At 36.7% G+C, this 27319-nt stretch overlaps 1 protein-coding gene across 2 annotated transcripts in view; it reads left to right on the forward strand.

Moving 5' to 3' along the window:
• LOC117402762 (PC3-like endoprotease variant B) overlaps positions 1 to 27319 on the forward strand; it is a 299818-nt gene that overhangs the window by 87885 nt on the left and 184614 nt on the right. For both annotated transcript variants that reach the window (XM_034004201.3, XM_034004200.3), the window contains exons 5-6: positions 587 to 705; positions 18697 to 18805. In XM_034004201.3, coding sequence (XP_033860092.2) covers positions 587 to 705; positions 18697 to 18805 — 228 coding nt within the window. The remainder of the gene's footprint in view (positions 1 to 586; positions 706 to 18696; positions 18806 to 27319) is intronic.

Genomic DNA, 27319 nt, shown 5'->3' on the forward strand with positions numbered 1-27319 from the left:
ATGGATACACCTTATTACAATCATTATTCGTAATTGTATTAACACCTGTACAAAAAAATAGTCACTTAAATGTTGCGCTGTCATTTTCACATTCTTCATTCCACTTTTAGATGAGAAAGTAAGGACATGGAGGATTTAAAAGCCCATTTAGTTGTTTAACAGCAAAGCCCTGTAAATGAAACAGATTTTACTATTATTATTACAGTATTGTTATTACAGTATACCCGTGACTAGTCTTTAAATAATGTTAATGCAATTATGAATAGTAATTGTAATGTTTGTCCAGCTTCCTTTTTTTTATTATAACTTTATTAAAGATTTTATTAAAGATTTGTTTAATAAAATGTTCCACCCTCGTTTGCTTGTTTTCTACATTCTGCATGCAGCAAATCACGTAAATTATATATATATATATATATATATATATATATATATATATATATATATATATATATATATATATATATATATATATAGGCTTAGTCTACTGGAAGAGTTTCTTTATATGTCAAATAAGTGTCCCAAAGCTTCTTAAAGGTGGCTGAGATGAAATGTGTAATGTTAATTTGCCTTATTTGCCCTGCAGAGCTGGTTCAGAGGCAGGATGTGATCCCCAGAGAGATCTACAATGTCATTAACTCTGAAGAAGGACTCAAGGACCCATTGCTGTTTAATGATCCATACTGGCCCATGCAGTGGGAGCTGGTAGGTTTTCCACTATGCTATACTAGCTCTTTAAATGTGCCATTGTGGAGTTTATTGCATCGGCATAATGTTATACTTCAAAAAGTCTTTATCTTAAAGAACAACTTGTTACGATTATGAAATATCACAGGTATCTAAACTAATGTATTTTTCTTGCTGTTTTGAATCACTTTATATATGATTCTGTTTTTCTTTTAAACTTTTAAATTTGTAAAGAAAAATGTAAAGCAGCACTGTGGCCTTAAACCAGCTCTTAAACATCTATCATCTCCATGTACAGCTGGTACACCACAGTTTACACATTAACCTGCCACCCTGCAGCACTCTGTCCCTAGTGGAGAATGTGTGTTTATTAGTGCCCGCTGGCTACATTTAATCAAATTGAGAGTGTGTTTCATGCACACTAATACATATATTATAAATCATTAAATCAAAAAAAAAAAAAAAAACAGACAAAAAGCTGACATTAACATATTTAATCTGTTTATGTAGATTATGTGTGGTTTAAACATTTAGATATTTTTGTTACTGAGATCTACACTCCCAGCAAAATGATAAGTGTAGTTACTGCTAATAGGGAACCAGACTGTGGGAAACAGATTGCAGTCTGATTTGCGGTCAAGAAGACCAGCTACAGCTCTTCAACTGACCCCACAACACCAAAGAGCACTGATTACTGCTTTGATCATCAGCTTCATCATTGGGCTCATGTTTTATTCACTGATGAATCAAGATTTCATATGTCTGCTAATGATTGACATGTTCGAGAATAGAGAGCCCAAAGAGAATGGTTTGCTCAATTCAAAATCTTTGAATATGACAATCTTGGAGGGGACTCACTTATGGCTTGGGAAGGCATCTGCATTAGAGGTTGCACAGATGTTATTGTGCTTCCAAGAGGCGGATTTACAGCTGTACTGTCCATAGACAGTCTTGTACCTTTTAGTAAGACCATTTGCTGGTGGAGTTTGTTCTGATGAAAGATAATACCCGTTGTGAAACTGCCAGGATTGTCATGGACTATAGAGAATACAGAGGTTATGGACTGGCTAGCAAGAAGTTTGGACCAAAGAGAATATTTGGGACCATGTTTGTCAGTGTTGTAACCTTCCTTGTGATATCACAGAGCTTGGTGTTGCACTGACTGAAAAATTGGACAGGATCCCCCAAGATGGCATCTTCTGCCTGATTAAAAGCATACCCTGTCGATGTAGAGATTGCATCAATGCCAGAGCCCATACTCAGTTCATCTGGACTCAATTCATATGCACCAGTTTTAAACTGAATGAAAGATGTATTTCCAGAGACCAAGCCTATGGGGATTTTAATCTCCAAGGGTCTCCTGCTCATGTTACACACATAACAAAATTAATTTCTATGTTTATTTCAGTGTGCAAAGAGTGCTCCCTAGAAATACTTTGGTTATTGTTGTGGAAAAAATCAAGTTTAAAATGCTGGTATTTTATTGTTTGTGTCTTTGTATTCTATACTAAACTAATCGACGACTGCATTTTTGCATTTTTATTTATAGAATAAATCAATGTCAATAACCAATATTTCATATTAAACTGAACCTTTTTATTCTGCATTGGTATTGATTTTGACTGTTGATAGCTGTGAAGAAATACAGCGTCTATGCCCAAAGTACAAAGAACTGCAACTGTTATGGTATTTTATAGCATTAAAGAATGACTTGAGCAAGGAAATCATTTTTTTTTCTCTAGAAATAAAGCAAGAAAGAAAATGTGTTGAAAAGCTAACTATTCCCTTGATGAGATTTTTGGATCTATAGGGGGCAATGCAACCTCATTAGTGGAAGTGTGTGTTTTGTGTTTTTCACACTGTCAGTAATAAGATTCTGAGGTTTATGAGGCAAAGTTGCTGCATGAAATATTTAAAATAAAACTGGTCTGTTCAATTAGATCATGTAGCAACAGACTAAATTATATATTGAAACTCTCAGGTATCCTGTGAGAGAGTGTTTCGGCTTGGCTCCCCTTTAAATGTGCATATAATTAAATAATTCAAGCAACACCGCACACATTTCTTATTTCTTATTCATAAGTTTGCCACATTTGTTATCAATCAGATTGGGATTTATCCCAGCCCAATTCTAATAGCAAGGCAATAAAAATTGTGTTCAGTGTTAAAGGGATAAAGTAGGTTACATTTTTCATATCAATTTTATTACCTGTTTAAAATGTTGATGTTAATCCTGAAATAATTGATTCTGAAAAGACTCCACAAAGCTGATTATGGGGAAGTGACGTGGGGAAGCATATCATTGTTGCACAGGTTTCAGTGCACAATGCTTCACTTATGGGCTTCAGTGCCCAACTCTAATATGCTTCCCAGCCACACTTCTCTCCTATCAGCCTTGAGGAGTCTCTTTGCTGTAGATTGTTTCCATCTAAAACAGCTGCTGTATTTAAATTAACTGACCCAAATGTGTTTTAGTTTGTAGTCATTTGTTTGTATATGTACTGTAACCAATTACTACAACAATTGCCAGTATTTTTTTTTTTTCCGTAAGCATGGGAAGAGGGTTCTTCAAAGAACTGAGAAATAATTTCCATTAATAAGAAAAGAAAACAAATTAGAAAACAAAACAAAATAGGTCCACAAATATGGTGTGAAACCCAGATAGATCAGTATTACAGAACAGTATTGTCATTGAAAACTATTGAATGTGTTTATAAGATATTTTAGCACTGTTCTGTTGTTTCTGTCCCTGACTTTTATACATTCATTAGGGACAGAAACACCTCTTGTGAAGAGACCCAGTTTTTTGGTTTATAATTTCGAATACTTTGCTTTTGGCACTTCCCTACTGCATCTGACAAATGTGATACTTTTACACTGTGCAAAATGCATCCTTGTAGGTGACAACACCAGTTTTATTACTTAATGCTATTCAAGGACATGGCCACGGCCATTAAGGGAGGGTTATAATCTTTACAACAATCTTTCTGCATTTCGTCTGAGGAAATGTCACTTTGACCAATGCGTTCCCCTAAAGTAAACTTTCAAAGGCCGAACCTCTTTTAAGTTTCAATGTATGTGGTCCAAGGGCACCGGTTTGAAGATTAGATTCCTGTTTAAGAAGCCTACCTTCATCCCAGGAAGGAGAACCACAAATCCGATTGAAATCTTCCAAGAATATATCGATATAAACAATTTTTAGGTTTGCAGAATTACAAAAAGTACTGAAATTATATATTTTTTTGGGGGGGGGTATTCAGTTAATCTAAACAGCAGATGATCTTTATACAGCCAATGTTTAAATAATGAATAAAGAGACAAAGGCTGTTGAAATCAAACATTTAACAGTGCATGTCAGTGACATTAGTTTATACTAAACTACCGTTATTTCACAATTCGATAATTCACAAATTCTGTTTATTTATGGTAAGACCATGTTGACAGCAAATTGTACATGTACTGTAATTTACTGTATAAGGGTCCTACACTAATTCACTAGTTTCTGATGTGTAAGATTTGTTTAGGTTCTTAGATATTTTGATGTGCTACTGTTTAGATCAATTGAATAGACCACAGAGTATTTATTAATACCAAAAGTGATTTTGTGTTTGTTTTATTATTTAGAAATACCAATAGAAATGAGTATGTTTATTTGGCAAAGTTTCGACTAGAAGCCTTTGTCAATGGCTTATTTGAATTTTTACATATTTCACTAAGATAGCAATCTGAATGAAAGTCACATATATGAATTGATGTAATTTAAAACAGAGACAGAAAGGGTTCAGGTAACCTTGCCCCACAGTACCTAGAGAGAGCATACAAAATACTTTTTTTTTCACCTTTAGCTTTACTCTCTGTTTTATATTTTTTCTATAAAAGGTGTTGTTGTTGAATTTTTCTCTGGATCTTAGGTAGGAATATGTGTCAGATCAAAAGATTTCCCTGAATTTACAGAGCTGTCTTCTTAACAAGCACATGAAAGCCCAGATCAGAGGGAATATAAGATTTTAGGCAGCTCCTCAACAGCAAATATATGTCTAGCAAATACACTCGGTCATTTCTGTTTTGTGTGTAGGTTTTGTTCAAGTACCCTGGTAAGAATCATTTCACTATATTCAGAAACTGGAATTTTATAATATGTTGTACATTTTGTACTTTTTATTTATTGATATGGGGTTTTGTTTTTGCTCTAAAAGGCTGTTCCCTTTCTCTTTAAAATGTATTGACCGATGTCCATAGACTTTCTTTCAAAGCAACAGTATATTGTTAGTTGGCATATTAAGTGTGATGTATGCATTTATTAAGGTATGTATTTATGTATAAAGTAAAGCTACAATTACAGTAATATAAACCACCATGGAAAGAAAGACATAAATATGTGACTTGATTCACATATACTAATTAGCACAAATATTGGACAACCTTATCTAATTAACTAAGTAGATTAGTGCTTGTCTGGGTCTGTGAAACCATTCGATAAAGTCATCAAACCAGTGGTAATGTGGTCCAAAACCTATATAAATCATTTCAAGATAATAGATCATTTGTATACTAGAAAAAGCATTGAATTAATGTTGTATTGCATGGAGAAACGGGCTGGTGAAACTGGAAAATTGTAAGTGGGCGGGCTGCTTATTGTATAATAATGTGATTATGGCCCATAGCACATTTTTATATGGTACATGTTTAATTTGATGGCCTGCCAACGTTTGATTTCATCACATCTACTTCAGATATGGCTGCACACTCTCAGGTTAGCCTTTCCCATTTTCAAGTCCTGCATACCTTACCGATTTGTTTTCCAGTATACTAACTGCTACGTTCTAGCCCAGATATTTGTTCTGCCCATAACCTTACTCAATTGAACCAGGTGGAGTGGCCTTCGAGGACCGGAGTTGTGAACCCCTGTGTTAAACAAACATTTAGTTAAGATTTATTTAACCATTTCAATTCCATCAACCGTGTCACAAATGTTACATTGCTCAATTAAAATATTTATTTAAATAAGTACAGCCATTTGAAATGGGATATATTACATGGTACAGTACACCAGTGTACCAAAAAAAAATCTGTAATTTTGCTGAATTAATTATTTTCTTGATGCCTTTAATTGTTTTTTTGTACTGTGCAGATTCTTTTAAATACCTTTAGCGTACTTTTAATGGTCATTTAATCTTTTTGTTGTTATTTGAACATCTGGTGTTTCACTATCAGCACACATCTCCAGACATTGTTTTAAAGCATTTCACCATGGCCAATGAAAGATTGCTTGATTCATTCAGGTTAGCAAGGAGAGGTTACAACATGCTGACTCTGCAAAACTGCACAAGTTTCACTATAAAGTACAAATGGTTATCATTTTCCTACCGTTCTTTTAATTATGATACATTTCTCGTTTCATTGAAAAAAAAAAACAGCAGAAGACTGTGTTTTGGTTTCTTTCTTTCTTTCAATGTAAACTTAAAAAAGCAGGGGTTCGAAACAAAACAAGTGTCCAAAGCCCACTAACTCTAGAGTTAGAAAAAGCATAGACCAAAGATTTCTGCTTAATCAAACCACAAGATGTTTTTTTTTGTAAACTTGATGCAAATCATGTGTATCCTATAGTTTGATACAAAACCAGTCCAAATTTCATTGAACAACACCATTAGAAATCAAATGACTTAGCTAAAAAAAAAAAAAAAAAAAAACAGTGGACAGTGGGTTATTTCTTCTGCAGCAAGGTTTTGATTTTTACATGTTGAAGCTACAGTACTACATTCAACTGGATACAATCCACAGTGTTCTTACTTTACGTAGGTGGGTGGCCAATTAAACACTTTTGATCTATGCAGTGTTAAAAAGAAAGAGAACATACAATCTTGTAATGAGTTCTGGGAGCCACAAGGACATTAATTTAGTTAACTCTGGACAGTGGATCTATCTATCTATCTATCTATCTATCTCCCTTTTACATTTTAACACAATTTTAACCAATGATGAGCATTTAAAAAAAGTTTGTACTTTTTTGGGGAGACAGAGAGCACATTTTTTTCCCTCTGTAAGACAATGGTGGGATGTAGGAAAGGTGCAGGTAAGATCATTTTGTCAAGAATACACTACAAATGTCACTGAACCCTAAATGCATTAATGAAAGAGCTTGAGCCAGACATTTTAGAATTCCAAAGACTTTAGTGGATCTGTTAGACACAAAGGTGCAGGGAGCGTTGGTAAGCTCATGATATTAGGTAAAAATGAATGCAGCAACGCACTGTTTTTTTGGGCTGGAAAAAAAAACACCACAGTACATTGCCTGAAGACAAGCACTGAGGAAGCCTGTGGAGATCTGGAGGATAGCGGTAGGATTTTGCTCTGACTTATTCTCAGCTGAAGCTGTGGAGTCTTAGGATTCCCACTGCTTCCTTGAAGGTCTGCCACAGCCTCCCGAAAAGGAGGGCAGGGTCTCGATATGAGTTTGTTTTTACTAGACCTTCACACAATAGACTTGATGAGGCTGCCCAAGTAATATAAGAGTGTGCTAAGGGAATGAAAAAAAAATTACAATTAAAACAGGCCATGAGAACTTAACGATGTATTGGCTTTTAACCCTTTGCAGTCCATTTATTAAGTGCGCGTCAGGCGCGTCAGGTCCAATTTATTTTCACACGCGCAGTTAATTTTAGACGCGCTGTTTAAAATGTATTTTTTTCTACAGTCAAACAGGTTTAAATGGCCCTGCATATCAACAAAGCACTCACTAGGCTTCTCCAGCCCCGCCACACCCTTTCTTTCGCTATCGCTTTCATCTATGTAAGAAATAAATAATAATAAAAATAATAGTCGTACATACCGATCAATCATCTCCGGATCACTCGTTTTATCACCAAACTCCTCAATATTGCGATCAAAGTCATTATTTTATTACTATAACATCTGAAAAAAGCTCTGCAAATGTCCATGATAGTCTCTGTGCGCTGACGCACTCAGCCAGCTTGTTTACTATGACCGCCCCGTTATCTGATACCAGGGCCATATATGACTAATCATGTGATACGCCTTTTTTTTTTTTTTTTTTTTTTTTTTCCGACTTGATTCGGCTCCTGTCGCTCCCACTCGGCAATTGAATGGTTTTCTCGGCTTTTTCCGGAGAAAAAACGACTAGAAACCAGTTTTTTGCGTTGCTATAATGATGTCGGACCCAGTCCGACAAAGGACCTGAGAGGAATAATTGCAATGTCGGACCCAGTCCGACAATGGACCGATAAAGGGTTAAAAGAGCCATTCATTTTGAATCCCTGTTTAAAAGTAGAACTTGTCCAGTTTTTTCATCTCCAGTAAGATTTTGGTCAGAGCAGGTGTAGTAAAATTGAAGCGTCTTTTGGATTTTACTGTTTTTTCGTGGAAGTCCAAAAACCCTGGCCTCACAGGTACGAGACCTGTTTGAGTTGCTGAGTGTTTTTTTTTTTTTTTTTTTTTTGTAACCCAGATTCAAGCAGCTCTGCCCAGAGAGGGTTAGGAGCTCTTAGAGAAGCTGTTCAGAGAACAGAGTGTTCCTGTTGTAGACACCCCTTTCCCGCCATTATTTGTGTCACCTGCAATCAATCAAGTTTATGAAGTGTCTAGGAGCGTGTTTTGTGTAAAAGGTTTGAGTGAGCTGTCTCTGCCCAGCATCAGCAGCAGCACCAGACACACTGGAGAGAGGCTGGGAGTAGAGGATAAGGTACAACTGGCCTAGAAAGCCCTGTACAAGCATCCTCTACCAAAGAGGTCCGGGGATCTGCAGTGGAGGATCCTACATTTCATCATTGCCACCAACTTCTTTGTTCGTGCTACTAACCCCGAAGAATAGAAAATACAGTCATCATCTAGCCAATTTTCTGCTTGGACAAACCAAACTAACACTGTTAAAAACACAATCTTTTAAGTCAGGATGCTGTTTCAGTTTTTAAAATGCTTGTATTAACAAGGGTGAAACTAGACTTCAGTTTTTACAAGGCGATACATAATCTAGAAATGATCTGGTGCATCAATGTAATATGTGTAACTGAAGAGAATAAAGAATTGCTAGTGCATAATTAATGCTGGAGTGTTTGTGTAAGAGGGTTTTATTTAATTTATTTCAGATGAGATTTTGAGGAACTGTACCGATTGTAAGAGAAATGCAGACTGAAAGGGTTGGGGGCCTGTTATCCCCAATCTTTTGTGTTTTAGTTCAGTCACTTATTGCCCATTAAAAAAGAAATGCTATGTTAATGCACAGGGAAAAAAAATCAATGCTACTCAGATCAGTAGCTGTGGGGAAACAGTGCAGCAGCTGGTTTGCAAACAGCAAGCCCACACAGATCAATGAAATTACAAGCTAAATCTGCTGATGCTCACAAACTGCTCATGCCTCTGTGATGTCTAACCTTTCTCAAGTTCAAGATCTCTGGCAAGCCAACAATGGAATACTGGAATAAAATATGTGCCATGGGCATGAACATTTTGCTTGTAATCTGCTTACATTTTGTTGTGTGCTTGGCAATGGAAGCAGATTATTAATACCATCTTTTTCTGCTTCTATTTGTTATTGTATTTTTTTTTTGTTATCCTATCCTTAACGAATCCAACCAAATGTTGTTTTATTAAGTTAATGTCATGGCTTAGATTTACTGGCATTGAGATCAATTTAGTTTGGGAAGACATACAGCCCTGCCTGTCCTTGCTGTGCTAGTTTTAGTGTTTGCATTAACAATTGGAATATATACTTTCTCTAAACTGTGCCTTTGGGAATTATGAGCAGTCCTTCTCAATTCATATTATATGTAATAGTACTATCCTATTCACATTGAAAGCCAGCAACCTAAACGTGATCTCCCAGTAGCAAATCCCTTATGCTTATGAAGTGATAATTCAGTGGTGCCATGGTGCGGTTTTGTTTTGGCCCCTTACCACTTCATACAATATGGTCATTGACCTACTGTATGGTCCAAGTTGATATATTATAAATATCAGAAAGCAAGACAGTGGGTGAAATCTGGACTGCCAATTTCATATCATATCACACTGAGATTTTGTATGCCAGTGGTTCTCACTAGAAATTATGGCCAACTACATAAAGGAAATATAGTGACAACCCCTTTTTTCACCACTCACTTACCTTCTTATGATTTTGCCGTTTTTCTAAAGTATTTTCAGTTTTGCAGTTGCAGTTTTTCTGAAGTTATGTTTTTTTTTTTTTTATCTGGCTGCTATTTTGCTTGCAGGGCTGTGTGGTTTTATTATTTTTTTCCACTTGGTCTTGTGAAGCCATGTGTTTCATTGTAAAGCAAAGTAGCAGGTGGAGTCAACAAGAGCTGAGAGGTCACAGTATCACATGATTTCTCATGACCCGGAAGCAAAGACACATGGCAAAAACAACACCATCAAGTTAGATCGAGCAGTAGACAAAGATAATGAAAAAAATCTCAATATCAGAGCAACAGAACTTGTAAACATTCTGAATGATTGCAAACATTTGAAGGGAGAAAAAAATATGAAAGTGACTGAATTCCTTCGACTTTAAACACACTTTTTGAACCATTTTTTGCTTCTCAAAATAGCCTGTGTCTTAAATTCGAGTACAGTATAGTGATGCGTGTATTAAAATCACCAACAAAAGACGTAACTACCCGAGTACACAAACAACAACGTGACTGACTTCCAAGAAAAGACAAACGAAGACGTCACTGCCCGAATACACAAACAGCAATGTGATTTACTGCCGAGAAAAGACAAATCATTACTGCCCGATCTCGAATCATCCATGACATACAGGCAGCCATTTTCAAAAAAGCGTTATGAGCTTCTTGAGTAATTCGAACAAAACTTTTACAATTTCAGTGTCTCTAACAAACCAGCTTGGACAGATCAGAAATGATGATCAGACCCCCATATTTTTCAACATGCCAAGCAATTCCACAGTTCACAAATTGGGAGAAGAACAAGTGTGAGTAATCATGACTGGAAATGAGAACCAGCACATAACTGTAATACTCTGGGTGATAGCAGACAGCCACAAACTGCCTCCTTATGCATACTTGAGGTTGTATCTTTGTAAATGCATATTTATTTGTTATGTTTTCCTCAAATTGAGGGTGGGAAATTTGGGCTTCTGCCTTAAATTTGAGGGTATCTTAAATTCGAAGGAATACATTACTTTTGTAGCTATATGTGGTGTATGTAGATGTCCACACAACATGTGTAATGGTATATGAAATCTAAGTTCCAAATGCTCATCGCTATTTCTTGTATTCAGTTGGCTCACTTTGTCAATGGGCATATGAAGTGGCCAGCTGTGAAACTATGCCAAAACTATGGCAATCCAGACTTCTTAGTTCAGGGTGTGGAAGTATAACTCAAATTTGTAGAACACCGAACTTCACCATAATACTTACTTAAGGAGGCTGTGTGGTCCAGTGGTTAAAGAAAAAGGCTTGTAACCAGGAGGTCCCCGGTTCAAATCCCACCTCAGCCACTGACTCATTGTGTGACCCTGAGCAAGTCACTTAACCTCCTTGTGCTTCGTCGTTTGGGTGAGACGTAGTTGTAAGTGACTCTGCAGCTGATGCATAGTTCACACACCCTAGTCTCTGTAAGTTGCCTTGGATAAAGGTGTCTGCTAAATAAACAAATAATAATAATACTAAATCAGGTGGTGTGGCTTTGAGATGGATATGTAAACTAAACATAATGGAAAGGGGGGCAACAGGACTGAATGTATTTTGAGGTGTATGTTGTCTGTTACGGTCAAACTCCCTCATTTTAATCTTGCACTACAGCAGACAAATTCATAAAAGTTGACATTCACAATGCATTTTTAATAGTGTATTTAAAATCTCACTCCAATTTATTTATTTATTTATTTATTTTTTTAAATCTCACTCTCTTTGATGCTCTGTGTCTTCAACCAGCTCTAGGGTATGGTACATCTATATGTGGGGGTTTGTAACTAAGTAACAGATATAGGAGATTATGCTTATCCTATTCTTAAATCAAATCATTTTGCATGTTTTTTTTTTTTGTGTGTGTGTGTGTGTGTGTGCGATAAGAACTACAGTTCCTACAGAGAGACTGCATTCCTTCAGAAGATTTTTGGAGAGCAGGGAAAAATATCACAGAAGCTGCAACTTTATCTTTTTTAGTTTTTGCTTTGATTTTGTTTTGACAAATTATGCTTGTTCTCAAATGCCTGTGTGTCCGTTCTTGAAGATAAATTTGCTTGGTATCAATTCATACAGTAGATACAGGACATGTACTTTAAAAACAGATACATTTATCCTTACTATGTTTTTTTTTTTTTTCCCACAGTATTAGAGTGCACATATTGTTTACAATATAAAATACTTGTCAGTAACTCAAATATGTTTTACAAATTAACATATTTCCTATTAAATTCTTTAATCATCAATTTATTAAATATTTATATTGGTGGTATTTTAAAAAGTGTGCTTATTCATGTTTAAATAATGTACATGTAAAGGTTAAGTATGGATTATTATTGAATTTAATGGTAAACCATTATGTTCATGTGGAATTAGATTTGACATAGACACTCATACACTTTATGTAAATCATATTACAGAGCTTTGCTTCTTTTAAAGGTGAATTTTATCAAATATGTTTACTTCAGTGTTGGAACATATTTTCTTTGACTTTGTTTTTTCCTATTCAAAGTCAGCCTGTGGAGCCATGAAGCCTACCATCCATTCTAATGTAATTCTAAAGAGGCTAACCAGTGACACAGTGTTTAACCTCTCAAAGAGGTGCAGAAGATATACAGGGAGAAAGAGCATATGTATCTTATCATTGGGAGTAGAAATGTGCTGGACAGACTGCGAAATCTCTTCTATACTGGTGCAAAATCTGTTTGTTATACTTTCAGATATATTGTTTTTACATTCCAATTGTACCTCTTATATGTTTGCAATAATTCTGACTCATTGCAATTACTCAAATAGTATTTTGTTTGCTACAATGTCTTTAGAATTTATCCACAGTATCTCGTTTTAGAAAAAACTAAATCCCCACAACATTATCCTTTACCATGCTTAGTCAATATAGCCATCAAGAAATAGAGGTCTGAAAAAAAGCAAGAGTGAGTACAATGTACAATCAATATGGCAGTCTATTTTGACAGAAAACTGAATTTTTTATCCACTAAATGGGGTAGCTCGGGGCAGTAACTTGTCTTCAGCAGTTTAAAGCGAAATGTGATGTGCAGCAGAAAAAGTTGATTGACGTCTTTTGTTTTAGAGTCAGACAGCAGAACGAGAGTGAGAGGACTCCCTAGCAGAGTGTGGCTGGGGTTGTTTTTCTTTGTGTTGCGTCAGTCCCCTTTTCAGCATGTGCTTGCCTGATACTGTGAGGCAAGCACATGAAGAACAAATGGGTGATGAATGTAACAAGAAGCAGGGTGACAGTGGCCCCTGCAGAGAATCTTGGCTGTGAATTAAAACTACATTGAAGCTACATTTGAAAGTTTGCCCGTAGCAGGTTTGCACGCAAATCAGAAGACACATTCGGCTGCAATATATTCTGTAATCTTAATTCTGTATGTTGAATTCATCAGGAATGGGTCCTGCGTAAATTAGTTCAGTAACTTAAAGCTAAAATGTTTTAAAAAATAATAATTTTGAAGCTTACCCGGTAATTGCTTACTACCAGACTTCTCATTCTGAAAACCCTATTGAATAATACAGTACCAGACATATTTGTTAGGGAATAAGGCATGTGACAGATCAGGTTATGATAAAGACTAGGTAAGTTGTGTGTGTTCTCTTTTTGTTTATCAAAACTGGAGAACAAGCTCAATGTGTAAGAGCTTCAGTTATTCCTAAATTAACTAAAGCGGGACAGACAATTTTGCTTTTACATTCAGTTCTTTACAAAACTGTTTTGGTGTGCAGTAGCATTGGAAGATGTAAATGTGTATGATGGTGACACAGGACATAGCTGCTGTATATCAACATCATATTTCTTGTATACGGTATAACATTAATATTACACTGTACTTCATATACTACAGATTACTGCGTTTCAAATTTTTATTTATTTATTTTTTTTTTTACAAAAAAAACTATTGTATTCCTAATGTGATATTTTGTACACCTGTAGGTCGCCCAGGATAATATACAAGTAATGTTAATATATGAAGCACTGTAAGCAATGACACACATGAAGGAATGGGTTGTATTGACACAAGCATATGTTCTCTATTGTTGTGAGGCATAAAGCACAGCCAGGTTGTAGTTATGCTTGTAAAATGACCAATAAGTTACTGCAGATAAAATTCTAAATTAGTGTAATAAGGCTGTTGTGTGGATGTAGGGAGAATTCCTTAAAGACAATCATGAAATGCTTTTAAACCAATTTCGCTTTATTAACATTATTACTGTTCCACTTTAATATCATATATATATATATATATATATATATATATATATATATATATATGGTGATATTTAAAATACAAGGATCAGTGGTTCACAAAGTAAGGGTCTGGAAATTCTGGACTCTCCTCTGTAAAACAACACATATGGTCAATGAAAGAAAAGCAGTCACTGTTGTGCTCATGATACAGGTAGTATTCAGTACTGTATATTAAACATTTACTTTCACTGCTGTACAGTTTTCCTGTTTGTGATTTTTCCTCAGTTTTTAGTTGCGGGGGTCCCAGTTAAAGACATGTAAATACCTTTTCAAAAACAGACTGTGCTAGTCTGTTTTTTTAAAAAAAAATTAAATATCTTTAATAGGGACCCCCAGTATTAGAATATTATTATTATTATTATTTATTTCTTAGCAGACGCCCTTATCCAGGGCGACTTACAATCGCAAGCAAATACAAATACATTCAAGTGTTACAATATAAGTCATACAATAAGAACAAGAAATACAATAATTCTCAAGTGTGACAAACCACAATTCAATAATACAGCAGATAATAGTGAAAGTTACATCAGGATATGATTAAGTACAAAATACTACAGATTAAACACTTGGCAGATTACAATATTCTGAGGTACAGGATTAAATGCAGTAAAATAGGGGGCAGATAAGAGCAAAATAAAGCATATTTAAATGAAGGGTGATAGTGTCCCAGGATACAACAGAGGAGTTCTACAGGTGCTGTTTGAAGAGGTGAGTCTTAAGGAGGCGCCGGAATGTGGTCAGGGACTGGGCAGTCCTGACATCTGTAGGAAGGTCGTTCCACCACTGCGGAGCAAGGGTGGAGAAGGAGCGGGCTCGGGAGGCAGGGGAGCGTAGCGGAGGTAGAGCCAGTCTTCTAGTGCAGGCGGAGCGGAGAGGTCGAGTGGGGGTGTAGGGAGAGATGAGGGTCTGGAGGTAGCTGGGTGCAGTCTGATCAAGGCATCTGTAGGCTAGTACAAGAGTCTTGAACTGGATGCGAGCGGTGATCGGGAGCCAGTGGAGCGAGCGGAGTAGTGGAGTAGCGTGGGCGAAGCGAGGTAGAGAGAACACCAGGCGAGCAGCAGAGTTCTGGATGAGCGGACGGGTGGCGGACGCAGGGAGGCCAGCCAGGAGGGAGTTGCAGTAGTCTAGGCGGGAGAGTACCAGGGCCTGGACCAGGAGCTGGGTAGCATAGTTGGTGAGGAAGGGTCGGATTCTTCGGATGTTGCTTTCATTAGGAAATCTAAGAGTGCATGAGTTGAAAAATGAGCCATGTCCAGAACTCTTATTTCGGTATCCACTAGCTGAAATAAAATGAAAAGAGGCCAAGACTCCTTGAAACAGTTTTTTTTTTTTTTTTTTTTAACTCTTCAACAGGCCTCCAGTGGATACAAATATTGATTAGCAACAAGTAATCTGTTCAGGTTCGGGGGCATGCCAGGGACACTTGGTGAAGTAAAATCTTCATTCTCCAAGGACACGTTTAGCGGGTTATATTGTCTTTACTGAGTCAGCTGTCATCTGCCCACCCACCCTAATTCCAATGACTAATGCTGCTTCCATTCTGAGGCTGTGTGAATCATACACATTTACACCAGCATTGAGACACACTGTATACATATTGAGGTCTCCCATCCATCCCATTCATTCACTGTCCTAAATTTCATATTATGTTAATGATAGTGCTAAGCAGAGTAAGACTTTCAGTTGGGAAATATTGTCTGAGTGGTATTAAGTAGCTGATATAGTTTTAAATTGAGGGCAATATTTACTGGTATATATAGGTCTTTTGGCCATCCTCTGACCCCACAAACAAACACACACACACACAAACACACACACACACGCACACAGCACTACTTGAGTCCTTGCTAGACCCCCTTGGGTTGTCCAGTATGTGCAGTCAGGCTCTTCATTCAGACAGATCTTTTCTTCTGCTACAAAGCATTGCTGCTCTCCCTTAAAGCTTCTCATCCCTGTTGTGCCTATTTACCCTTTTGTTTAGTTAGATTCAGCTGTGCTCATTTTTTCCGTTATTTCTTTTCAGTTTGTAACAGGTAGCAGATTGTTCTCTGGATAGAGCATACAATGTACAATGTTACACTTTACATTGTTCCATATATCTGAAAAAGCGTCTGTCTAATTGTGATGAAACTCAGTATTCTTAGGCATATGCTCCTGGGGGTATCAGATTGTGGAATGTATGGAGATGTCTCTGTCTGTACACCTCTCTGTCTGTATGTCACACTTACATTTTTACATGTATTTTGAGAACACAATAATGTATTCCACATATTGTAAATCCCCCATTAAACAATGTTCCTTTAGACCAGCGGTGGATTGAGATTCTGTTTGTTGTTCCAGGGATGACTTTGATGCAAATTTGGTGTGCTGACTCATCTCTCAGATACTGAGCAGTTGCTTGTCACTCCTTGAAGATATTGGATACTTCTGCAGTTTAAATCACAGATCAAATAATACTCCATTAATTTAATTAACCAGTAAAACAGCCATACTGGTACAGAGATGGAAAATAAGAAACAATGTTCAAAATGATACCTTTCATTCGACCAACACCGAAGATGAAAATATACAAGCTTTTTAAACCACACAAGTAAAAGTGAAGAAGAGGTGGTGTAGATTCTTATGAGGTAAAACTTATAAGAAAAGTGAAGTAGACAAAAGGTATCAGCTATTGGACTGCAGTTTGTTTCAAGGGCTGGACTTTTACTCAGTGGTGGTTTAGTGGAGGAAAATGTTGGAGCCCCCCCCTGTTATGAATATGACACCCACTCTCATTTACAGTCCCACACATTACAGAAAGGGCTCCTCCTCCTGTAAATTCGAAAGACTACAGCCTGTTAATGCTACTTTGTTGTAGCACATTTTAAGAATTTAAATCTTGATTCTAGATAACGAGAACGTATACAATAACCTTTTGAATATGACATGCACCTTGTGTACAACCCACATATTTTGTATAAAGCACATAACTGAGCAGTCTTTAGATACATCCCCAGTATAACTCTTTTGTATACTACCCTATGTAAAACCGTAGCATACTATATAGAATAATATTACTTTACACCTCTTGTATAGCATATTCAGCAACCTGTATATAACATGCATTCATTCTGCAGAAAGGGTATGCATTATATTTAAACAACTACAGTAGTTACTTTCTCATGAAGATAGACATGCAGGAACAATATGGGTAATTAAGGAAACTGAATTATAAAAGTCTGACACCCGTTGTCTATTTTCACCTTTTATCATCTCAAACTGCTCCATCGCATAGCTTTTACTGCAGTGTTATAACGTGTTCACCAGAAAGTCCCTTTTTTGTCCAAAGTACAGTATCTATCTTTAAAGACTGTATGTTTTTAGACCATAGAAGATAAAAATAGGGCTTGACTTTATTTATTTATTTATTTATTAACTGGTCTGGTAAATTATGAGATGGTATGGACAAACCAAGCTCTCTGATTGGTTGAAAGCGATTACTTGACTGTAAGACTTGCCTATGTCTGGTTGGTTAAAGACACTCAGTCTACAGCCTCGTGCATGACAATTCACCCAGGCACGTGGTAAGATATTAGGGTGCAGCCTGTTGCGTGTTACTGCTTACTTGTAATGTCTATTTAAAGTGGAAAAAATATTTTTTGTTAAAAAAGAGAAAATCATATGATTCCACTACTATAGCAGTTAAATACATTTATCATACATTTAAAAATAAACCAAATAAGTCACCAGGTAACTTTCTTAGCTGCACCAACTTCTTAGACGTTTCCCACAGTTACTTGTATGCTAGACTCTGGGTGCTTTGTTTAAATTCCCAATAGAGGTTTCTGTTTCCATATGGATATGATAAGCTTCTCATCCAGACGGTGCAAAGAGAAAAAAAAAAATCACAAATAACCACTCACTGCTGTACATCATGCATACAAGCATCTTACATGCTAACTCCCAATAGAGAGTCATTCAACACAAGTAATAGAAGTGAATGACTAACTACCCTCCTCATTGCAACTTGCAGGATTTACCTGCACACCCCCTAGCAAACTGACACACAATCAGACTTGTAACATCAGTATTGTGTCAGATCAGTATTGTGACAGGGATTAAACTTGTGATCTTCCACACGAGAGAAATCTATGCTATCCACTGAGTTAACTTGTTGGTATTCCAGATGCTCTGTAAATGTATAAAGCCTACACAAATTACAGAAGACTACACACAAGCACATACCTTCTATTAATCTATCGGAGCGCTCATTAAACATGCAGTCGAAATAACAAAATTATTTTATTTTATAACATTGTAATATTACATAAATGTTTTAGTCTGGATATTTTGAATTAAATAGTCGTCCAGTTGCCTGCAAGTTCTAAAGAGGTCAAACAGACCACCATCCATTCCTTTACAAATAAAAGTCTTAATAGTCCCAAAAAAGATATGCAATCCCTGTGTACTATTAGGTCGTATTTTATTGCATAAAACATCTGTTTTACTGATTTCTTAGAAACGCTCTTCTTGTTCGAAAGTTGTAAGGTTTGAAATAATGCAATTATGTAATGTCTTATAAACATATTTGTGTTTCAGTACAATCAAGGACAATTTGGAAGCCCTAAAAGATTTGACCTCAACATCATGCCTGTCTGGAAGAGAAATATCACAGGGAAAGGAGTTGTGGTCACCATAATCGATGATGGTAAGCCCTGTGTGCTTGTATTGATATTTACACTTGTGATTAATGGCTTTGGAGATTGGGTTTCTGTTTTAGCAACGTGTATATTAGGGATATATATATATTTATAAGCAGCACACCCTGTATTGTTAACAATTCTGTTTAATTACAGTGGGGGGGAGGGGTCCCTTACAACCACTCTTTAATAGGACATAATCTTACCTGTGTCATGCCAAAAATAGGCACTGACAAGGAGAGTTATAATGCAAAATCAATCATAATCAAGAAATATGACCAGTGTTTCTATCTCAGTCACAAGAGAAAAAGGGGATTGTGCATAATCTTCAGCAGGGATGGGGGACGGGGAAGGGGAGACTGTCCAATTTAGTGACTCTTTTGCTGTCAAGTGCATGGTTGATCAGTCCTGCGTTTATTCTCCTATGGGGATTGTTACTGGTTGTAGTCGGGATTACAAAATAGGAGGAGTGGCTGCCAAAATAAATGTCCAGTACAAATTGTAAGAACCAAGTTTCAGCATTAAGAAACAAGGAATGAAAAAACACTGTAAAATACATTTTTAAAATAACATTTTAATAGAGGAATACAATATAAAACTAGCAATAAAACCAGCAAGACAGAATCATGTTGCTGCTCCTTTCTGCAACCAGGCTGTTTCTCTTTAGATTTATAATGTTGAAATGGTTCTATTCCTCTCAGACAATTTGTAGTCACTTCAAAAATAGAGCTCATAGTTTGCAATGGTACGCCCAGTAATGTGTAACAGTGTTCGTTCAGGACTGGAATAAAAGCTTTTTTTGTTGTATATAATTCATACTATTGTGAAGTGTGTCAATTTTTCTTCTCAGTGAAACAACTGGATGTGCTCACGTGCTGCAGTGGTGTGATAATGATGTTCTTGTATTACGGTGTACATCTGTGCATAGCTTAAAGGCCTTTTTAATGGGTTCTCACAGCATGAATTTGCACCTTTTTCCTTTTTAATTAGACAGATTTTCTACCTGTTTTCTATACCTTGGTGGTACAGGTGAAAATTCATGGAGGGATAATTGTGGGTGTTCAGTGTGAAGAAAGCCAGGAAGCACGTGTGTAATGATGGATGCTGCTCGAGAGTGTTGATGCACAGATCTGGTCACACAAGTTTATTATGGTGTTCATTTCTATATCTCCATACAACAGAGAAATGTGTCTGGAAGCTTCATAATGGCAGTGTATCACACCCTGTACCAAAAACTCTAAAACAAATTAAAGCAACTTCATTACCCAATATGGTAAGATCACTGTTGTCCAAACCAACACTGCTAACTTTTTATGGTGTTTGTAATCATTCTGAGTGGTTTTATTGCAATTACTCAAATACTGTGATTATATACACGTGTGTTAAGGTGACAATGTGTTCAGGAGCTGATCTTTAGTTCTAGTTGCCTCCCATAGATACAGTACATGCAACTAGTTCCCATAGTCAAAGTATCTTAAGACAGACATCAAAAAATGTGAGTAATTGTAATAAAAATTACTGATAAAAAAAGAAAGAAAAACATAAGGTAAGGGGACAGTAAAAACAAAATATATGTATATGTTAACTACTTACTATTTAATATAATCTAAAATGAATGAAACAACTCAACACTACTGACACGTCCCCCATTTAAGCGTCAAAGGTGTTTGTTTCTGATTTGGTAACTCTATTGAGTGTGTCTTCCTTGGTTCTAATGACAATTGGGAGTGTTAATGACAAGTGTCTATATTATCAAAAGTTGGTCAAGGTTTTAATGTAGTAAATAAAACACAAAATAACTGTTTCAAAAGTGATATTTTACTTATTTACTTATTTATTTATTTTAACCTTATCTATGAAGTCAATTGTCTGGTTTACAAGGTGCACATTTTACAAAAACTCAGAACAGCACGTCGTGTATCTCTGCAGATGAAAGTACAACACTTTATGGGATCATTTATCAAGAACTGTCGAGTGTTGATAAAATGTGTAGCAGTAAACAGTAACAAAATCCACAAGAGAAGGATATGTTTACCATAAGGAGAATTTTTTTCATTTTGTTTTTTTTTCATGCTGATCTTGTGTGGAAGGAGAGTAGAAAAAAAAAAACGAATTTTAAAAAAGGATAAGCACAAGCTTCTCTGCATAACAGCAGGGCAGGGGCTGTGTCAAATGTATTAGTAATGCTCCAGCAGAGCCATTTTCATTTTAAGCTTTTGCTATTGTGTACAGCTCCGGTATTCTCTACAGCTGCCATGAGGTTCTCTGTTCTTTTCTATGCTGTTTCCAAGGCACGCATTGGCTGCTGGAAAGCGACTGGGTGTACTACCTTTAGCAACACTTTAATCAATACATATTGACTTTAATACTGAGCTTTAATAAAATAAATGATTGTACTGCGAGTCACCCCCCCCCCCCCCCCCACCACCCCTCAACCCGTAATCTAATTTAGGCTTGGAAATGTTAAAGTTGCCATATATACTGTACTTCCTTCTACATCAAGTAATTCAATTAAATCAACATGCAACCTTCACATTGCAAAGCGTAGATCCTTATCCAAACTAACTGAAATAAAGGAAATCGATTGGATTTAAATAATATCTGCTTTATCTGTGCTTTAAGTGGAAGAATGCCTACTAGGCTCAGAGCCAATTTTAATACTAGTTACAAATACTGTATTTTTTTTTCAGGAATATGTCACTTGCTGAGGCCTTAAAAAAATAATTCTGTGGTAAACTATCTGGTGTAGGTCAGTTTTAGTGGATACTTTGTGTTGCAAAACACCAGTTGCACAATATTTTTTGTCCTAGTAATGAGTTATCATGCACGCTATAGTTACCAAACCACAAAACTGACAACTCAGACATTTAATTAACTGTGGCTTGTAAATATTTTTAACTAGTTTTATTATCCGTTTTAAAATTTGTTGACAGGGAAATATTCCTCATGCCTATTTCTATCAAGCTCAGTCCCTGTACATCCCCTGTCTCTGATGTAACTCTAAACTATGGCAACCGTACTGATCAGAATCCAATTTACGGTAAGGTGAGTTCTCTTTGTGTATACTGAGCAACATGCTCTTCATCCAACTGCAAGTTAATATGGAGAACAATTTAAAATGGATCTTTATTCTCGCTTCATATAGTGTAGCTCTCCAAAAGTAGGCAGTTAGTAGACAGAACACTGTTATTATCAAGGCAGTTATAAATGATGACATATAATCCCATGGTGTATGCCAAAACATACAGCAAAGGCATATTCAATCTTCGAGAAACAGAATATTACGCTTTGTGTTAAATGTGTGCTCTGACTAGCAGTTAAAGCATAACTTGATTAGATATGACATGCACTTAGAAGACAGGATACCCCATGTCTTTGTACATAATGAATTACTAATGCGTTTGAACTTGTTTGTTTCTTTGTAGTGAAGCGTCATCAAACAACACATAACCTATGTTATTATGATAATTTTTCACACATTTGTACAGTTGCTGTGTGACAATATTACAGTGAATAGATTTATATATATATATATATATATATATATATATATATATATATATATATATATATACACACACACACACACACACACACACACACACAATTAAGTACTTTGGGCTATGTTTTCAATTTACTCCAATTTTTAACATTACAGAATGAGAAACAACAAGGGTTATGATATTACTAAATGGTTTTGTTTTGCTTTCAAAAAGTAAAAAAATTGTCCGACAGTATTAAAATCGCATTTATCATATGTTGGGCATGTATATATGTTTGTATTACACAAAAATAGTAATTAACAGATTATTATAGTTAATTAGTAGTCATCTGTGGCGGAGTGTCCCGCCCTTATTATTATTATTTGTATTATTGTTTGCAGCGCGGATAAAAGCGCCGCATCTTTTGTTATTGTTTTTTATTATTTATATTTAAAAACCCCGTGAGGATGCATGACTGATCAGCTACTGATTATTTAACTAGCTGACAGTCATGCATCCTTACCAAACGCGTGCAGACTCTGGCCGAGGGGGTAATAAGATAATTAACAACTAGTTAACCCCTCAGCCAGAGTATAAGAACCTGCAGCTGTCCGTTCTGCAGTGGTGGAGTGTACAGAGGAGAGTACGGGGAGAGAGCGAGAGCGAGGTAACATAACGACATTTGAAAATGACTGCTAAACAGTCTTTGTTTATTCGTTTGGCCCTTTTGTTTTGTGCCTTTTTGTTTTGTGTTTTGTTCATTGTTTAAATCTTTTGTTTTTGTTTATTTGATTTATTAAACACGCTGAGTGCAGTTGCATTCAGCTTCACCCGCCCATCCATTGTTTAGTTTCTGTACTTCCTGGTCCGTGACGTCATCACACATCACCACTGCAAGCCAGCCTGCCACATCATCTTAAATGTAATTACATACCATATTTGATATTTTACTAATAACTAGTTACTATTAGGCAATTAATACATAATTACATATTAATTATCAAAATATGAATACCTTGTAATCAGGCATATTCATGAAAACCAAGGCTGAAAGCTCCCCAGATTTAGGACAAATGTTGCTAATTGAAAACTAAATTAAGCTTTTAAAAACATTGATTATATATATATATATATATATATATATATATATATATATATATATATATATATATACTGTTCAATAAAACAAAAACAAAAATGTTGTCTAAAATTCAATAAAAAAATACATTTTAACTTAAACCCTAGCTTCAACATGCCTATATTAACAGCAGTACTGGCTCCTCAGAGGAGGCAAGTCTCCGTTATAAACTCCTATCTGCTATTAACCATAATACTTGCAGTAGCTGGTCATGTGATCTGAGCACAGGTTTTAATTGGAGGAGCAACTCAGACCATCCCGGCTACTGCTGAAGTGACCAGAAAAAAAAAAAGAAATCCATCATAACGGTAGGAACATTTAAAAATACAATGGGCAGGATTTTCAAAAGGTCATAAATGATTTTTGCATTTTCAAGTGGTCGTTATGCTTATACCGTTATTACATAATCGTGCTAATGGATTTCCGAAATTATGTTAATTTATGAAATAATGTTAATATCTTAACGAGCAGGGCTTCTTGCGACTATTTCTTTTGTTTGCGTGGGAATTTCAAAGGAAATCCGTGTTAATTGGGGAGGACACAGTGCACTGTCCTTATTGCAGATATATGCGTATGTGTCACTTTTAAAGGCATGGGTTTTGTTTACATATATCAAAACATAATTATTAAAGTTTAGTTTAAAATGTGATGTATTAGTCTATTAAGAAAATATTATTATCCCTGTGCTGCAATGTACAAGGCCGAGGTAAGACATAAATCTTACCTCGGCCCTGATTGGTTTAGGTTTTGAAATCTCAGAGTAAATCAAGGAAATGCAGTTTTTTTTTTTCACCTTTCCATATGTCCAATTTGCTATGGCCTAAACTGACACAAAATTTTGACTATTTTTTATTTATTTTACAACAATGAATCAAAGATGACCAGGATATGGAGCTTGAAATAAGAGTAGCAACTAAAAACGTGGTGCCACGGATCCGCTGACACGTTTTGCGAGGCGGTATTTTGAGATCAGTGTAGAAGATACTACAAGCAAAAAGAAAAATAAATTGCACTTAGTATGTCTTCTTCAGTTACTATCCTATATTTAAATGTGTATTTTTTACTCTAAATTCATATTTTTGTAATTTTTTTACCAGTTTTAAAATGCTTCAGATGATGCTATTGTCTAAAAGGGCTGTGTTTACAGGGAAGTAAAACAAAAAAATGTCAAAGTATGTATTGAGATTATTATTTCTGTTTACCGGATATTTATACTTCTAAAAAATGTAGAAAGATTGTGCTTCACTGATTAAAATTCAATAACACGATGAGTTGAAAACTGCAAAGTTCATGAGTAGCACAGCAGAACTCCATAGGAGCAGAATATAAAGTGCCGTGCATTGCGAGAAAATATTTCATTGAGGCTTTCTGTGACATCATAAACTGCGAGAGCAAAGCCCATATGAAATATTTCTCCTAATGCACTGCAGCCCCTATATTATCAATACTGAGGCAGACACAGAGTATTGGGTGCACAGGCATGCAGATTTAACAAACACAATTGCTGTCACTAAGGTACCAGCAATGGTAGCCCTAGCGTCACATTTAATAAAGAAAACAAAACAAACATAAAAATAAAAGTTTGCCGCACAAGGTGAGCCCTAGTCCCACTAAAAGAAACGTCCCGCTCCAGGAACCTGCTACTCTACGTAAACCCTCTCTATGCACTGTTTGGGATCAACATCTCCTAAACTAACTTATTCCTGGGCTCCCGGAGTCCCAGCCTTTTCATGGCGACTCCTTCACACGGCCTCGGCTGGGCATTTCCTTCACAAGCACCATCTCGCAGTTAAAGGGTTCCGTAGTAGTTAATCCTGTGACGCGGATGCTCTCCTGGGTTGTGGTTGTGTGCAGGGTTAGATGCTTCGAGGGTTAGTGCTGGCTCCATAGCTTCAGTTCCCGATTGATACAAGTCTGCAACAGAACAAACAAAACACAACAATCTTCTCTCAGCGCCCATTTGTATGGCAATGGCGGCGCAGTAGCCCCGGGCTGTAGCACATACACTTCTTGAGCTCCGTGCAGCTTCCCCGGGCACGGCCCCCAGCCTTCCGGACCTCCCGATCAGCTCAGCGCTGGTAAACCTACCTGCTCAATTATCTCCCTAGCAACATGTCTCCTATTGTGTGTCCCAGCTGCTTCATTGAAGGCACATATGCACTCTAAGAACCAGCAACATGGTGTCTGTGTCACACACAATAAAAAATGTTGAATCCAGAATAGTTTTAATCATTAAAAAGATGCCACCTACCAGGTCTATAAAGAAAAGGGTCTTGTAAAGGAAATGTGGCTCTTTATTTGGCAGCAATCCCGATCCCCAGTTTCACAGTCTGACCAGAGCCTCTGTAGAAAGGCCCGCCCCTGCAGCACTGTTTCTAGGAGACAGCAACGCAAGGAGAGATAGCTTCCACAGCAGTGGGCTTTAGGGAACTCGGCCTATACACACAGTGCCAGGTTTGAACTCGCTGCCAACTTTTTAAGTTACCGGTAAGATTTAGATACAGTTTTACCAGAGCCAATTCAAATTATTTTTCTTGAATGCGTTTCCATTTTCTTGTTGACTACAGGATGTTGAGAATGGGACAACATGTTGAGTTTGAGACACATGTTTTTTGCTCGAGATAATCTTGATTGACAGAGAAAGTCACATTGCACAGGTAACCGTGCAATACGACTTTTTGACGTCACAAAAGTACAATATGAATATATATTTTGTGCTAGTATTTGTCTGGATTGAAAGGTTGGATTGTACTAGTTCTCACTGACAAGTCTGGTTTCAGAGTATTTCTGCACGGTGCGATGTAACAACTGTTTATTAGAAAGACTAAAACTCAAGTTGATAACTGGCACACTAAAAACAGGCCTTTGCTTTCCCTACTCTGCATTAAACCTGGCACACAGCAGCCCCATCTCAGATGAGGAGTCCATTGGCTCTGTGCTTGTTTGTTAATCTGTTCTGATCAAAGGCTGACAGCAGTACTACATTCACTGGACCTCTGAGATAGAATGTGGGCCGTGTTCCAACATGCTGCATTGTCAGGTTTTAATCCAGTCACTTGTTTATGTTTATATTGTTGTTGTTGTTGTTGTTGTTTATTATCTGAAACAAAAATGCCAAGCTATCAAAAGAGTCAGCCATTTAAAGTGGAGATATCAAAAACACAAGCCAAGCTTGAAGAAACCATTGGGGCACCCTTGCCCAGGACAAAGCAAATAGGCACAACTGTAAAATCGATGGGGGCCAAGGTTGCCCCAATTGTTTCTTCTAACTTGTATCAAAAACACAAGATCATTTAGAAGAAACATTTGGGGGAATTCTTGGCCAGCACCAAGCACATAGGCACAACTGTAAAAACGGTGTGGGTCAAGTTTGCCCCAATTGTTTCTACTAACTTGGCTTGTGTTTTTGATGCAAGTTCGATCCACTTTGATTGTGCTTGAAAAACATAAGCCAAGTTAGTAGAAACAATTGGGGCATCCTTGACCCCACTGCTTTTACAGTTTTTTCCAATGTGCTCAGTCGCACCCACAGTTTCTCACTCAAGTTCAGCGCTGGACTGTCTCCAGCCCCCAGGCTCATGCACCCTCTTATATAACCTCCATTCATTTCCTGTCGCTGTCCGGCTCATCAACCAGCCACATCCATGCTCTGCAGCCCCCGAAAACAGCAACACACATTCTCCCCACTCATTCACTCATTTCCCATGCTAAGTAACGGCGTGACCCATTCCCCTTACAATACATGTAACATAAAAGACAGACGAGACAAGCGGAACAGACAACAAGTCCTGCAACAAAACAATTGTCTGGGTCGTTACAATGTACTTTTTAATTTGAAAGTAAAAATATATGAAAGCACGACGACCTATATGTATAAAAATCTTCATTAATATACAATTGAA

Source organism: Acipenser ruthenus, chromosome 5, assembly GCF_902713425.1.
Source record: "Acipenser ruthenus chromosome 5, fAciRut3.2 maternal haplotype, whole genome shotgun sequence".
Taxonomy (NCBI): Eukaryota; Metazoa; Chordata; class Actinopteri; order Acipenseriformes; family Acipenseridae; genus Acipenser; species Acipenser ruthenus.